At 44.0% G+C, this 15749-nt stretch overlaps 1 protein-coding gene across 1 annotated transcript in view; it reads left to right on the top strand.

Moving 5' to 3' along the window:
- The window catches only part of TMPRSS11A (transmembrane serine protease 11A), a gene marked incomplete at both ends in the record, with an annotated part of 39481 nt that overhangs the window by 21670 nt on the left and 2062 nt on the right, over positions 1–15749 (top strand). The window contains 4 exon segments of the mRNA XM_079762559.1: positions 579–617; positions 2387–2558; positions 7674–7933; positions 14637–14779. Of these exon segments, the coding sequence (XP_079618685.1) occupies positions 579–617; positions 2387–2558; positions 7674–7933; positions 14637–14779 (614 nt within the window).

Raw genomic sequence — 15749 nt, forward strand, 5'->3', positions numbered from 1 at the left:
GAAAAAATCATTTTGATAATTTAGGAACTATGTTTTAGAAGTATTTTAAGTACAGTTCACATGGGTGTTTTCAATGTGTTGTTGTTGTTATTATTATTATTATTATTATTATTATTATTCCTAAACCCTTTTACCAAAGAAAGGCTCTGTGAACTCTTAAACAGAAGAGATAAAAGCAGACCTGCTCTGGTTGAGGCTGAGTTTGAGCCTCAAAACCCCACCTACTTGCTCCCTAGTTCCCCACTTTTTCTATCTTCTAAGATGAAATCCAAAGAGGGTATTTTCTGCACCATTGGAAAACCACTGTTCTGTAGTAATATAAACTATTTGTGAATTTTAATCTTCACTATTTGTGCCCTAATCACCCACTGCTTGAGGTATTATGCACCTAATTGGAGGTTGCCTATAAGTCTCTACAAAAATTGTGCACATATCCTGTTACATCTGGTAGCCATTCTCCTGACTGATGAGTACTGTCTAGAATCCATATATGGTCAGCACTTCCTGATAATTTCAGGTCATGGAGGCCAATCAGGAGAATGTCAAATTATTATTCTTTGTTCTGTTTTGTTTTTCAGCAATGAGCTCATCAACAGGGAAGTTAACTGTCCAAGCATGTAAGTCTAGTTAGCTTATAAAAACAAGTTCTATTTCCACATCAGAAAGAACAATATCTTCAAATATTAGCTAATAATTTCCCATCCATGTCCCACTTTCTTGGGAGAGAATAGCAATTGGGCAATGTGGAAATACTTTTATTTCTAACTCTGAGATTGATCTTTTCTCATGTTTAAGAAAACATTTTACATGATTGAAATTTTGAGCATTTTGAAGAAGTTATATATAGACATACATGTATATATATACATTTCTGGTTTGGAATAAATGGACTTGCTTTTCTAATTTTTAAATACTATCAAATGTGCTTTCTGCTGAGAAATAAAATGAAAGTGAGATGGAGAGGAGATAGATTCCATTATCTGCGAATGACCTATACAATTTGCTTAATATATCTTACCTTTATGGTTGACAGCAGCTCCACTTGCTTATTTTATATCAGTGTAGCCAAATTTTTGAAAGATTTTATAAAAGTGGTGATGAATTTGAGCAAAGCTATTCAAGCATTCATCTATGTGTCTAACAAACATGCCACACTACACATTTTAATTCATTCATTCATTCACTCAACAAATACCATTTTAATATCTACTAAGTGCCAGGAAGTGAATATCATTGTGAATAAGACACAATACTGCTTCTAAAATTAAGAGTTTGAAGTTAGGAGAAGACATAAATAAGTCAGGAAATGTTAAAACGGTGTGACAAATGCTATGACAGAGAAAGTGCACACTGCTATGAGAGTCAATCAGAGAGTTAGCTAATCTCATCTTGTGGAGTCAGAACGTGATCTGAGACAGCATGGTTAATAGTGATCAAAGACCGGAATCCTGCTGACACATTTTGACTTTATTTGGAGGGCAGTGAAAAATCACTAAAGGGTTTTACTCAGATCAAAAAGATCACTCAGTTTCAATGTGGAGAACAGATTGGAGGGACAAGACTAGAGGCAGGGAGATAAACTGGGACGCTGTAGAAGTCTTCCAGATGAGAAAAATGGTAAACTAGAACAATGGCAGAGTGATGGAGATTTTTAAAATGACTGGCCACAGTTGGAGTGTAATCAATGCCAGTAAAATCAGTTTTCTTTTTTGGTACCTAATTAGTTAGAACAAGAATTGAAGCTAGTTTATTTTCCTTATGAGCAAGGTGCTAATAAAGGAGGCTGATTCTTAGCAGGAACCCTAAGCAGCAGACTAATCTCTGATCTGATGCACATAACAGAGCACATACTTATTCCCACCAATAATAAATGTGATGTGTATGGGGAAAACATGGAACCTCCATCCTGCAGGGTGAGACACTGGTCACGATACATTACCTCATGCACACTTTAAGAACTGGCTACTCAGAAAAATTTAAAGAAGAAGGAGCTCCAACACATAGGCAATTACATGTCTGGTCAGTTCTCTTGTGAGAGTTCATGTCAAAGTGACACTGTTGAATCACCTAAAATTGAGAAACAGTGATCTCAGTATGAGCTCCCAGGACATGTAGATAATTGATACCACAAGTCCTTAGGATACACACTTTGCAGTGTGCCAACCCTTTGCAGCTGTACATAGTTTCAGTAGGCAATATATTCCACATATATAAAGGGAGGGAAAGAATAAAACATCAACATATTGGTAAATACAGAGGACGGATATTAATATTGTACATGTTTATATAATGATAGATGCAAATATTGCATTGTAGTACTCTATTAGAGGTTCTTTGCATCAAAACTTACACATTTCTTAAAACTTAATAGTCTCATCTCTTTCAGGTTGTGGTAAACGGGTTGTTCCATTAATAGTCAACAGAATAATGTCCGGAGACATTGCGGCCAAGGCTGCCTGGCCTTGGCAAGCTTCCCTTCAGCGTGATAACGTACATCAGTGTGGGGCCACCTTGATTAGCAGTACGTGGCTCGTCACTGCAGCACACTGCTTTAAGAAGTAAGTTATAGACCTTAAGTTGGACCCCACTACTGCTAAAAAAAAAGTCTCTGGGATTTATTATGTTCTGAGTAATAATACCCCCAAATATTACTGAGGTAAAAATGAGAAAACTCAGGTTCTTTTCTAAAACAATGTTACTTATTTGAAAGTTGCGGAGGCGGGGGAGTGAAGTAGTCATTGATTAGGTCCTCAGACTTCTTTCTAACTAGCTTCACTTTATGACCTTTTACCAGTACCAAATATCCTGGTAAGAAAAACAGAAATTTCCAAAGGACTTTATCCATACTAATAAAAGGGTAATATGCTAATTAGACTGGATGTCTTCCAGACATCCAGACAAAGCCCGGTCCGGGACAAGCCACCTGCTCTGTGGTCCCGGGTGCCAGCACCTGCGGCTGCAGCCAGGGTGAGGGCAAAGTCGCCCATCCCCTGTCGCCTGCGGCTGTGGCAGGCTCAGGGAAGCTGGCCCGGGTCCCGAGTGCTTGCAGCCAGCCAGAGAGAGGGCAGCCTGGATCCCGGGTGCTTTCGGCTGGCCAGAGGAGGGAATCCTGGGTCCCGGGTGTGGGGCCGAGGCAGAGGTGGTTAAGGGCAATCAGGTAGGCAGGCAGAGGGGGTAGGGCCGATCAAGCAGGCTGGCAGGTGAGCAGTTAGGAGCCAGCAGTCCTGGATTTTGAGAGGCATGTCCCCAAGGGGGTCTCATATTGGAGACGGTGCAGGTCGGACTGAGGGACTCCCTCCCCCGTGCATGAATTTCATGCACTGGGCCTCTAGTGTTAGAGTAATAGCAAGAACTAAATGATGTGCTTGAACATGTGAAAATTGCTTAGAAATTTCTGTTGGAAGATAACCTACTATGAGTTACTTCACAAAACTACAATTGTGATTTAGATTACATTAAAAGAAATTCAGAACCCAGAATAAATGAGATATCAGACTCTTTGTTGGTCAGATCCTGCCTAAAATAGTGAATTCTGTCCTGGACAATACACTTAAAGAGAACTTGACAAAACATAATGCTCTTAGAGTAGTACCGAGTCCTTGGTGATAAAGAAAGGTGCTGGTATATCCATACAATCTTGCCACTCAAAGCATAGTTCATAGATCAGCAGCATTGACATAACTACAGAATTTGTTAAAAATGAAAGAATCTCAAGCCCTATCTCCACCCTACAGAATCAGGAACTGCATTTTAATTGGCTCCCCAGGTTATTTGTACATCTGGTAGAGATGATAAATAGTTATATTCACACTAGAGGCCCAGTGCAAGATATTCGTGCATGGCGGGCGGGGGGGGGGGGGGGGGGGGCGGCCTCAGCCAAGCCTGCACTCTTCCAATCTGGGACTCCTTGGAGGATGTCCAACTGCCGGACATCCCTCTCACAATTCAGGATGGCTGGCTCCTAACTGCTCACCTGCCTACCTGCCTGATCACCCCTAACCGCCTCTGCCTGCCAGCCTGATTGCCCCTAACTGCCCCCGCTGCCGGCCTGGTCACCCACAACTGCCCTCCTGCCAGCCTGGTCACCCCTAATTGCTCCCTGGCCGGCCTGGTCACCCCTCACTGCTCCCTCTGCCAGTCTGATCGCCCCTCAACTGCCCTTCCTGCCAGTCTGGTCACCACACACAGCCTGCTGTTCAGTCGTTTTGTCGTCCCTCACTAACTCCCCTGCCAGCCTTGTTGCCCCACGCAGCCTGCTGTTCCATCGTTACTGTGAGGGCTTCCTGACCAATGTGCATATTATCTTTTTATTAGTATAGATATCTGAGATACTTTCCATGGAGGAGAACTAGGTAATCAAGTAAGAATTTCTCAACAGTCAGAGATGCTCAAAGATGAAAGGGATTTTGAGGTAAAGAAAGAAATATAAAAGCAATGATGTCCCCATCTGCAGCAGTGTTCAAGTGTAGACAATCTCCACTTGAGAGTGTTCTTGTAACAACTATCATCATTCATTAAGCCCCAATATGCTGCAAACATCTGGTTAGGTGCTTAAGATTTGTTTTATATGATTCTTATCTATATCCTCCTTTGCTTGCTAAACCCTGCTTAGGAAGCCCATTTTCAGTGAAATAAGAAAAGTTAAGTAACTTGCCCAAGGTCACAATGTTAGGAGATGGTAGACTTGAACACAAGAATATGACTTCCTCATGGCAAGCCCCATTTCCCAAGCACTGGGTCAGTGAAAGGACTACATGACTTTGTATGGCCTTTACTACTCAGATTATTTTATATTAGTGGAGTCTAATATTGAGTTATCACTTTCAGAAACCTCAATACATTATTTTTTTAAAACTAATAGTCAACAGAATTCCTAGATCCTATTTATAAGGATGATTTTTCAGACCAGATGTCACCATTTTGAATTTTTACAATTTATTTGGGGATCTAAATTACTGTTTTATACTTATCACCAGAAAATTGCATCTTATTGATTTGGGGCCAGGTATTTCTGGTTTGTAATCTGCATATGTAATAAACACAAACTGTATTAATTGGTATCAAGCCATTGTTGGAAAGTGTTAGAATGATCACTCCCATTTGAGTAAATACAATTCTTTCCTTTGCATTTCCAAGTTCAAAATATCTAACTTATGTGAAGTTCCTCTAGGCATTTTAAGTTGCAAGTGTCGATTTGTACCAATAAATCTCACAAAAGACTGATTTATAAATTTAAAATGTGAATATATTTATGCTATATGAACAATTGTGTTTATAAACCAATCTTTTTTAGTTTTTCTCATTAGAATATTTTTGCACATAAAAATTGTATATAAAAAATAAAATTTTAAATTTCCTCAAAAATAAAAAGAATAATCCCAGCATAATTAACAGCTATCAAATAAGACTTAACCCCCATTGATATGTTTATAATAAGTGCTTCTTTCTATGAAGCTACCTATTAAGAAATAGTTAGGTTGAGAAACAAGTATCCATGTAGACAGTATTTGTCTCTTTGGTTATCCCTTATGGATGATGTTAAATTAATTAGTTAAGGAACATTTATCTTGCTATTAATAAATAAATTTTGGTTGAAGACCATGTCCTATTAAAAAAAGAGCATAGAGAGGCAAGCAGACATGTGATAATAGGTAAATAGTGTAGCCCATCTAGGCCTTATTTTCCTTAAGTATAAAACACAGGCTTTACTAGATATTCTGTCATCACTAAATGACCTTTCCAATCCCTACGTGCACCATTATCCACCAATTGCTCCAGCCCACAAGCTAGAAGTCATACACAATTGGCCATCTCTCACACAACCTCTGACAGCTTTTAACTCATCCACTCTTACCGTCCAACAATCTATTTTTTCAGAATCAACATGTTTTTGTTTTTGTTTTAAATATAAATGAGAGTCAAGTACTGTCATCTTAAAATCATCCATATCACTTGAATAAAATCCAGGCACTTTATTCATGACCTGTAAGGCACTCTAAAATCTGGTTCTTACCTACCTCTCCAACATCACCGCCACCATTCTTCCTTTGGGTCCTGAACTATAGCCCCTCTGGTCTAAAGAGTTGGGAAGTTTGTCTGGAACCTTGTCTTCCCATCTTCTCAAAGCTGACTCCTTGTCAACCATGTATTAGTCCCATTGTCATGTCCCAAAAGAGCCTTCCCTAACTACCCACTAGTACTCTATTCCATTGATCTATTTTATTTTATTCTTAGCCCTTGTCACTGTTTGGTTATTTACCTGCTAGAGGCCTGGTGCACAAAAATTCGTACACTCAGGTGTGTGTGTGTGGGGGGGGGGGGGTCCCTCAGTCTGGCTTGCACCCTCTCACAATCCAGGACCCCTTGGGTAGGGTCCCTAGGCCTGGCCTGAGATTGGGGCCTATCAGGGCTTTCCTTCGCCTGGCCGCAGGCAGATGGCCCCACCCCCGCCGCTGCCACTGCTTGCCATCTGTGCAGCACTGCTCCCCGCTACCCTGCCACTGATGGCCTCCTTCTGCAGGCAACAGGCGTGGGGTGCGATAGCTTGGTTGGCCTGGGCCTCCCTCTGTGGGCAATCACTGGCTGTCTGCACACCTGCCACAGGGTTGCCACAGGTGGCCTGGGCCTCCCTCTTTCTTTGCTGGGGGATGGGGCCAGCTCTGTGAGGGGCTATCTGCCTACCTGATCGCTGCTAACCGTTTGCTTGGGGGCAGGACCAGCCTAGCGAGGGGCCATCTGCCTACCTGAACACCCCTAACTGCTTGCTGGGGGGCGAGACCAGGCCTGAGAGGGGCCATCTGCCTATCTCAGTGGTCGGCAAACCATGGCTTGTGAGCCACATGTGGCTCTTTGGCCCCTTGAGTGTGGCTCTTCCACAAAATACCATGGCCTGGGCGAGTCTATTTTGAAGAAGTGGCATTAGAAGAAGTTTAAGTTTAAAAAATTTGGCTCTCAAAAGAAATTTCAATTGTTGTACTGTTGATATTTGGCTCTGTTGACTAATGCGTTTGCCGACCACTGGCCTATCTGATGCCCCTAACTGCTTGCTTGGGGGCAGGACCAGCCCAGCGAGGGGCCATCTGCCTACCTGATCACCCCTAACCGCTGGCTTGCCTACCTGATCACCCCTAACCGCTGGCCTGCCTACCTGATCACCCCTAACCACTCTGCCTGCCTGCTTGCCTGATCCACCCTAACTGCTTGCTTGGGGGCGGGTCCAGCCCAGCGAAGGGCCATGGTGGTTCTGGTCTCTGGTCATTCCGGTTGTTATGCTTACGGTGGCTGGCCTTTTATTATATAGGATTTGTTAATCTGTTTCATTCTTTTTCCTTCACTAGAATCTAAACTTTTCTGTCTTGTTCACCACTTTATCCTCAGCACTTTGAATAAGACTCAGCATGTAGATGTTCAATAAATATTGGCTGAAGAGATGAATGATATTTTATGTGCCTTTGCAGTTCTAAAATCTAATAATTCTGTATTAGATTCAGGTCTAAGATGCTTTTTGTATATGTCTTATCCTTCAAAATAGTAGCAGTAGACTCCATTTAAATAGTCAAAGAAAGTTATTGGTGCAATCAGGTATTTTCAGGATGCTATTTTCTCTTTTATTAGCCTAGTGCAATTATTGTAGTGCAGTTTATATATTCTGTTCATTTGCTAATCTTTTCTAGGAATGCAAATCCACGTGACTGGACTGTTAGCTTTGGAACAACAATCAACCCTCCACTAATGAAAAGAAATATCAAAAGAATTATTCTCCATGAGAAGTATCACTCCCCAGCAAGAGTGTACGATATTGCTGTTGTGCAGTTTTCTCCCAGAGTCACCTTTACTGATGACATCCGCCGGGTGTGTTTGCCAGAAGCTTCTGCATCCTTCCGACCAAATTCAACTGTCTATATCACAGGATTTGGAGCACTTTACTACGGTGGTGGGTATCTCAAAAATGATCAGAGGGTGTGATTTAATTTCCATCAATATTGCCAGCCATTTCCACAACTTGGTTGGATTAGTTAGGGCTCCTGTTTTGCAAGTGACAAAAACTCAACTCAGATTAGCTAAAGCAAAGAATAATGATGAAATGGCAAATTTTGCCATTGTAATTTGGAAATCAAGAAGTTAATTTGGCTGGCCTAGCTGGTTTGGCTCAGTGGATAGAGTGTTGGCCTGCAGTCTGAAGGGTCCTGAGTTCGATTCCAGTCAAGGGCATGGGTTGCAGGCTCGATCCCCAGTAGGGAGCGTGCAGGAGGCAGCCAATCAATGATTCTCTCTCATCATTGATATTTCTATCTCTCTCTCCCTCTCCCTTCCTCTCTGAAATCAATAAAAATATATTTTAAAAAAAGAAAAAAGAAATGAGTCTGGCTTCAGACACAGCTAGATTCAGGACTTCTTATGATGTCACTAAATTTCTGAATTTTTTAATCATTCCATTTCCTCGCTCAGTTTCCCCCTTCATATGGAGGGATTCCAGCTCCAAAGTGGCCAACAGCAGCTCAGGATTTACCTGCTCTTTACCTATAGATGCCAAGGGAAGAACACATCTCTTTCTTTGCCAGAATCTATTTTAATCCCTGAAAATATCTCTTTTGGCCCAGCTTGTGTCCAGGGGTACTCAGATTGATTGGCTAACTCAAATACTCAGACGTATGCCTCCACCAAGAAAGATAGGTGTGTGATTGGTAGCCTGGTTAGCATCACATGGAATGAGGGAGAGGCAGTTTCGCTTTAAGGAAGACTTCCTTCAGCAACAATCCTATCTAATAATAGAGTAGTATGCAAATTAACCATCACTCCGCGACAAAAATGGCGGCGCCCATAGACACAAGATGGCGGCGCCCAGGCCCGCAGGAGTCCCCCAGTCCCAGGGAAGGCTGCCGCTGAGAGAAGGCAGCGAGCAGCCCAGCCTGTTGGCCTAGGAGGCGGCTTTGCCCTCCAGCCAGATCCTCTTCTAGCCCTGAAACTGGCCGTGGGTCGGGGAGGCGCCCACGCTCGGCCGCCATGATCAGCTTCATGCCCGACCCGGGCCGTGGGTCTGGAGGCGCCTGCGCACGGCCGCCTCCATCGGCTGCCCTCCTGGACCCGGTCCGTGGGTCTGGGAGGAGCCCGCGCACGGCCGCCTCCATCGGCTGCCCTCCCGGACCCGGGCCGTGGGTCTGGGAGGAGCCCGCGCACGGCCGCCTCCATCGGCTGCCCTCCCGGACCCGGGCCGTGGGTCCGGGAGGCGCCCGCGCACGGCCGCCTCCATCGGCTGCCCTCCCGGACCCGGTCCGTGGGTCTGGGAGGCGCCCGCGCTTGGCCGCCTCCATCGGCTGCCCTCCGCGACCCCGGTCCGTGGGTCTGGGAGGAGCCCGCGCACGGCCGCCTCGATCGGCTGCCCTCCTGGACCCGGGCCGTGGGTCTGGGAGGAGCCCGCGCACGGCCGCCTCGATCGGCTGCCCTCCGCGACCCGGGCCGTGGGTCTGGGAGGCGCCCGCGCACGGCCGCCTCCATCGGCTGCCCTCCGCGACCCGGGCCGTGGGTCCTGGAGGCGCCCGCGCACGGCCGCCTCCATCGGCTGCCCTCCCGGACCCCGGCCATGGGTCTGGGAGGAGCCCGCGCACGGCCGCCTCCATCGGCTGCCCTCCCGGACCCGGGCCGTGGGTCTGGTAGGCGCCCGCGCTGGGCCGCCTCCATAGGCTGCCCTCCGAGACCGGCTGCCTCCATCATCTGCCCTCCGAGAACAGCTGCCTTGATCAGCTGCCCTCCGCGACCCGGGCCGTGGGTCTGGGAGGCGACTGCACAAGGCCGGCACGATCAGCTGCCCACAGTGGCCTGGGCATTGGGCCTGCGAGGTTCCAGTGCATGGCAGGAGCCGTCTGCTGCCTGTCCCAGCCTGGGCTGTGGGCCTGGGAGACCCAGGCTGCCTATACACCTCCCTCCCACCCCCCCACCCTGCCCCCTCTGAGATCAGCTCCCATCTGCAGCTGGGGGGTGTAGGCCTGGGAGGCAGCCGTGCCCCCCAGAGCTATTCCCTCCAAGAGGCAGCCTGGGGTGTCAGGGTGCACCCCCATGGAGTGATCCCCCACACACACTATAGCCTTGGAACTTCCCTTGCCGCCAGCCGAGTGATTGGAGAGGGAGGGGGTTAGTAATCTGGGCGATGCTGCCCAGCAAACCTCTCCCATTGGGTAGAAAGTTCTGACCAGGTTAGGGAGGTAAATGGGTTTTGTTTAAAATCTTTAGGAACCACATGGAAATGTCTGAGATAGGGTTTCACATCAGAAGTAACTTACAACTAATTTCTGAAGGCAAACCTGGACATTGCAGTTACATTACTGGAGAGTACTCCGAGGTCCGGAGGTTGGCTCTGCAGAGGTGGTGCAGAGTGCTCCCCACCCTGGTTCCTCAGCACCTTGGGCAGGGCTTGAGCCCACCCAGGAAGGCCTTTTCCCCTACAGTTTTCACCAAGGCAGGGAGGTTTTGTAGACATGAATAAGAAGTGCCCATGCACAAGTCCTGAAGATGCCGGGGCCGGCAGAAATGACAATCAAACCGGGAAAAGAGCAAAACCAGAAACACCACCAATCCCATCATAGATCATCTTTTTCTTCAGATGACTGTGTGTTTCCCTCTTCTTTGTCTTCTGGAAGCAAGACAGATTCAAGTACTGACAATTCTACCAACGGAAAAGTTAAGAGAAAGAGAGGACAGAAAAGGAATAAAAGGAAAAAAGAAAGAAAGGACAAAAGTTGAAACATCAAGAAAAAGAAAGAAAGAAAAAAGAAAGAAACAACCACATCATATCACCTTTCTAAGGTCTCATGAAATTCCTGTTTAAGTTTATTTTATGACACTTTTAGTTTGGGTTTACATTTTTTACTGGTTTGTGAAGACCACGGCAGGTACACAGTCCAATATGTTAAAGAAAAAAACCCTATCTACTAAAGAGGTAATAGGAGGGGAGAGCATTTGGGGGTGACCGGGCTGTCAGGGGAAGGCAGTTGGGGATGACTGGGCTGGCAGGGGAACAGTTAGGCATTGATCAGGCTTGCAGGAGAGTGGTTAGGGGGTGATCAGGCTGGCAGGCAGGCAAGCAGTTCGGAGCCAGCAATCCTGGATTGTGAGAGGGATGTCCGACTGCCCGTTTAGGCCCGATCCTAGGATCGGGCCTAAACGGGCAGTCGGACATCCCTTGAGGGGTCCCAGATTGGAGAGGGTGCAGGCTGGGCTGAGGGACACCCCAACCCCGTGCACGAATTTCGTGCACCGGGCCTCTAGTAAAATATATTTCTGTGTGCCGTTCTCTATGCAATACCAGGTATTGCCCTCTCTAAGAATATTTAACTTAATAATACTAACTTAATCTCCTAACAAGTAAAAATGATTTTATTTTTGAATATTTTGAGGGCATACGTAGACACACTCTGGATCCTAAAATCTGGTCCAGGTACATACATATACAACAGCGAGAGGGTTTCTTTAACTCTGGGCTTGAGAAGATGAGAAAGGGCTTTCTGAGAATGCCAAAATTCATTCACAGAGTTCTATACAATTTAAATACAATAAACTCTAAAGAATAAGCCTTTAATTCTCAGTCTCTACTAAGAAACTAGGAATACCTTTCACTAATGTGGCCCAGAATAGATGTCCCATGTGGTTTCATTCCCTATTATACGAGCTGAGAAGCGTGTTGCTTTCTTTAAGGCAATATAACTTGTCACAGAAGTGATTATCCATAGTTTTTTTTTAATTCCAGGGGTGGCTGAGTAGAGCTGTAGGCCTGACACCTCTATGTCTGCATTCTATCTGAGGGGTTTCATCCTAAGTCAGAGTTTGCATTCTCTGCTTCAGGATGACAGGAGGGACATCTCGGATTCCTTTTGGCATGGTGAGAAGAAACATTGCTGGCTTGGAGTCTGAGGCTGGCTCAGAACCATACCTAGCATAATACTTTTTTTGCGTAGCAACAGGATTTGACTGTCATGTATAGAACACCATACCAAACAACAACAACGACAACAACAACAACAAATACTCTTTCAAGCACCCATGGACATTCACCAAGATAGGCCATATCTACGTCCATAAAACAATCATACACACACTTTAAAAAATTGAAATCATACATGGTATACACTCTGGTCATAATGGAATCAAACTACAAACTAGTAACAGGAAGCTACCAAGAAAATATACAAATGCTTAGAAATTAAACAACTCCCTTGTAAATAATCCATTGGTCCAAGAGGAAGTCTTGAAAAAAATTTTAAGTATACACAGAATTGAATGAAAATGAAAAACAAAATATCAGTATATACAAAATGCAGCTAAAATAGTGCAGAGAAGGACATTTACAGCAAATGTGCAAATTAGAAAAGCAGAAAGGTCTCAAATCAATGATCTAAGTTCCCACTTCAGGTAACTAGAAAGGAGCAGCAAAATAAACCTACAATAAGCAGAAGGAAGGAAATAATAAAGATTAGGAAATGGATAAAAACAAAAGCAAGGAAACAATAGAGAAAACTAATGGGGGAAAAAGCGAATTCTTTGAAAAAAAGTCAATATTCAGCATTCTCACAAGAGTTGAGAAACAGTTCAGGGAGTTCCAGGATTTATTTAAAACAGCAAGCAAAGTCTTGATTGGGATTGTGGTCTCATTTGCAGCTCTGGGTTCTCTTCTAAGCTCATTGATTGGTGGTGGAATTCAGTTGCTTGCAGCTATAGAACTTCTGACAACTGCTTGTTCAATGCCATTAGGAAAGTCTTCACACCCAGGGAAGGCCTCAGCCCTTTTTAAAAGGGCTCATCTGATTAGGTCAGACCCACCTTGGAAAGTCTCCCTTTTGATGAACTCAGTGTCAAACGGAATTCATCTTAGTTTACACTTAAAAAATTTCCTCATCTGTGCCTCATACCATAACCTAATCATATGCATAATACACATTATATTCAGAGATTCCACCCATACTTGGGGGTAAGGAGATCACAAAGGAATCGTGGGGATCATCACTGAATTCTGTCTGTTACAGTGTCAGTTTCCCAACGATCATAAGATTTAACGTAAAGCATCTGTGAATGCTTGTGATATTCTTTGTTTGTACCCTAATTATCTTCCTGCCATAATATTGGTTTCTATAATTCAGAATCTAGTTTATAATCTGGAGCCCCAAACTTATAATACATAAAAAATGAAATCGTTGTCATTTTATGTGTGAAAGTTCTTCATAAAAATGCAAAGAATAAAATAAATATACATAGTGTTACAGTTATTTTATCAAGCCAAGGGAGAAAACTAGACCTATAAAGTTCTGGAAATAAAGTCCACAAATATAAATATTATTTTTAAAAATTAATGTCTTCCAGCCCTAACCGGTTTGGCTCAGTGGATAGAGTGTCGGCCTGCGGACTCAAGAGTCCCAGGTTCGATTCCGGTCAAGGGCATGTACTGTGGTTGCGGGCACATACCCGGTGGGGAGTGTGCAGGAGGCAGCTGATCGATGTTTCTCTCTCATCAATGTTTCTAGCTCTCTATCCCTCTCCCTTCCTCTCTGTGGAAAATCAATAAAATATTTTTAAAAAATTAATGTCTTCCTAAGTATATAAACTGATCATTTTTAAGGGAAAGATACAAAGATTTTTCCAGGAAAAGAAACAAAATGGTATTTCTTGCTAGTATAGCTATTTATAAAAATACGATAAGGCCCCCCACCTAGCCAGTTTGGCTCAGTGAATAGAGAGTTGACTTGTGGACCAAAGGATCCCAGGTTCAATTCCGGTCAATGGCACATACTGGGTTGCAGGCTCCTCCCTGGCCCAGGCCCTGGTCGGGGTGCATGCAGGATGCAACCAATTGATGTGTTTCTCCCACATCAATGTTTCTCTCTGTCTTTCCCTCTCTCTTCCACTCTCCCTAAAAATCAATGAAAAAATATCCTTGGGTGAGGATTAACAAAATGTGATAAGGCCCTAGCTCATGTGGTTCAGTTGGTTGGAGCATCATACCATGCACTGAAAGGTCTCGGGTTTGATTTCTGGTCAGGATACATGTCCAGGTTGCAAGTTCAGTCCCTGGTCAAGGCACTTGTAGGAGGCAACCAATCGATGTTTCACTCTCTCATTGATATTTCTCTCTCTCTCTCTCTCTCTCTCTCTCTCTCTCTCTCTCTCTCTCTCTCTCTCTCTTTCTCTCCCTTCCTCTTTCTCTACAAATCAATAAAAGCATGTTCTCAGGCCCCGCCAGCATGGATCAGTGGTTGAGCATCGACCTATGAACCAAGCATTAATGGTTCAATTCCCGATCAGGGCACATGCCTGGGTTGCTCAATCCCCAGTGTAGGGTGTGCAGGAGGCAGCCTATCAATGATTCTCTTTCATCATTGATGTTTCTATTTCTCCCTTCCTCTCTGAAATGAATATATATATATTTTAAAAACATGTCCTCAGGCAAGGATTAAAAAAATGTGATATGGATAAAAATAATTTAAATGTGCCAGGTTTTAAACAGAATTTTATTTTCCTCTGGAAACTGCTTACATTAAACTCATGCCGTGTTGACAATTTTAGTATGAAAAAGATTAGAATAATGTCTGATCACTTCATTCTAACTAAGAATGCTGACTGTGAACACTAAAATTATTTTGTTTTTCCTTAAGGGGAATCTCAAAATGACCTTCGAGAAGCCAGACTCAAGATGATAAGTGATGATGTGTGCAAGCAACCAGATGTATATGGCAGTGATATAAAATTTGGGATGTTTTGTGCTGGATATCTGGAAGGCATTTATGATGCCTGCAGGGTAGGCGGAGAGAGATTATTTTTATATCATTAACTCAAATATTTTTTATCTGAATTAAGAAACATTCTATGTTCTTTATACTAGTACAAAATACAGGTATCTTATCAGTTCAAAAATTTCTAAATGCAAATTTCACAACATACATATTTTTAGATGTTTTGTTACACAAAATAAGCAGAGTTCCTTTGATACTGTCAAACAAACTAACCAACAAAATTAAATGTCCTTGCCCTAGCTGGTTTTGCTCAGTGATAGAGTGTTGGCCTGTGGACCAAAGGGTCCCAGGTTCAATTCCAGTCAAGGGCACATACCTTGGTTACAGGCTCCTCCCCAGCCCAAGGGCTGGTGCAAGAGGCAACCAATCGATGTGCTTCTCTCACATCGATGTTCCTGTCTTTCCCTCTCTCTTCTACTCTCCCTAAAAATCAGTGTAAAAATATACTCGGGTGAGGATTAAAAAGAAAAATAAATAATAAAATTAAATGTCCTTAATACTAGAAGTCCAAAGATTCATAAAACTCTCTTTTATTAAAGAGCTCAAATATAGGAAGGAAACATTCAGGAACAATGAATGATGATGTTATGTTATAAATGATATTAATGAAGAGCAAATATTTTTACAGAAAGTATCAGAAAGATCACATTTAAATGAGGCCTGAAGGATAAATAGCACTTGCCCAATCCTATATAATAAAAGGGTAATATGCAAATTGACCCTAACAGTAGAACAACCACTGGACCAGTCACTATGAGGTGCACTGACCACCTTTTGGTCCCTTTCCCTGGCTGGCAAGCTCCGATTGCCTGATGGCTACCCACAACGGGGGCAGGGCCAGTGAGCGGGCGGGAACAGCCAACCTCTCAGTCCTTTCCCCCAGCCGTCAGGCACCAATCACCCAATGGCAAACGGGAAACCGGGGGTGGGTGGTGGCAGGGGGCAGGGCCAACTGTGGGCAGCTGGAGAAGATGG

This window comes from Cnephaeus nilssonii (assembly GCF_951640355.1).
Source record: "Cnephaeus nilssonii genome assembly, chromosome: 1".
Classification (NCBI taxonomy): domain Eukaryota; kingdom Metazoa; phylum Chordata; class Mammalia; order Chiroptera; family Vespertilionidae; genus Cnephaeus; species Cnephaeus nilssonii.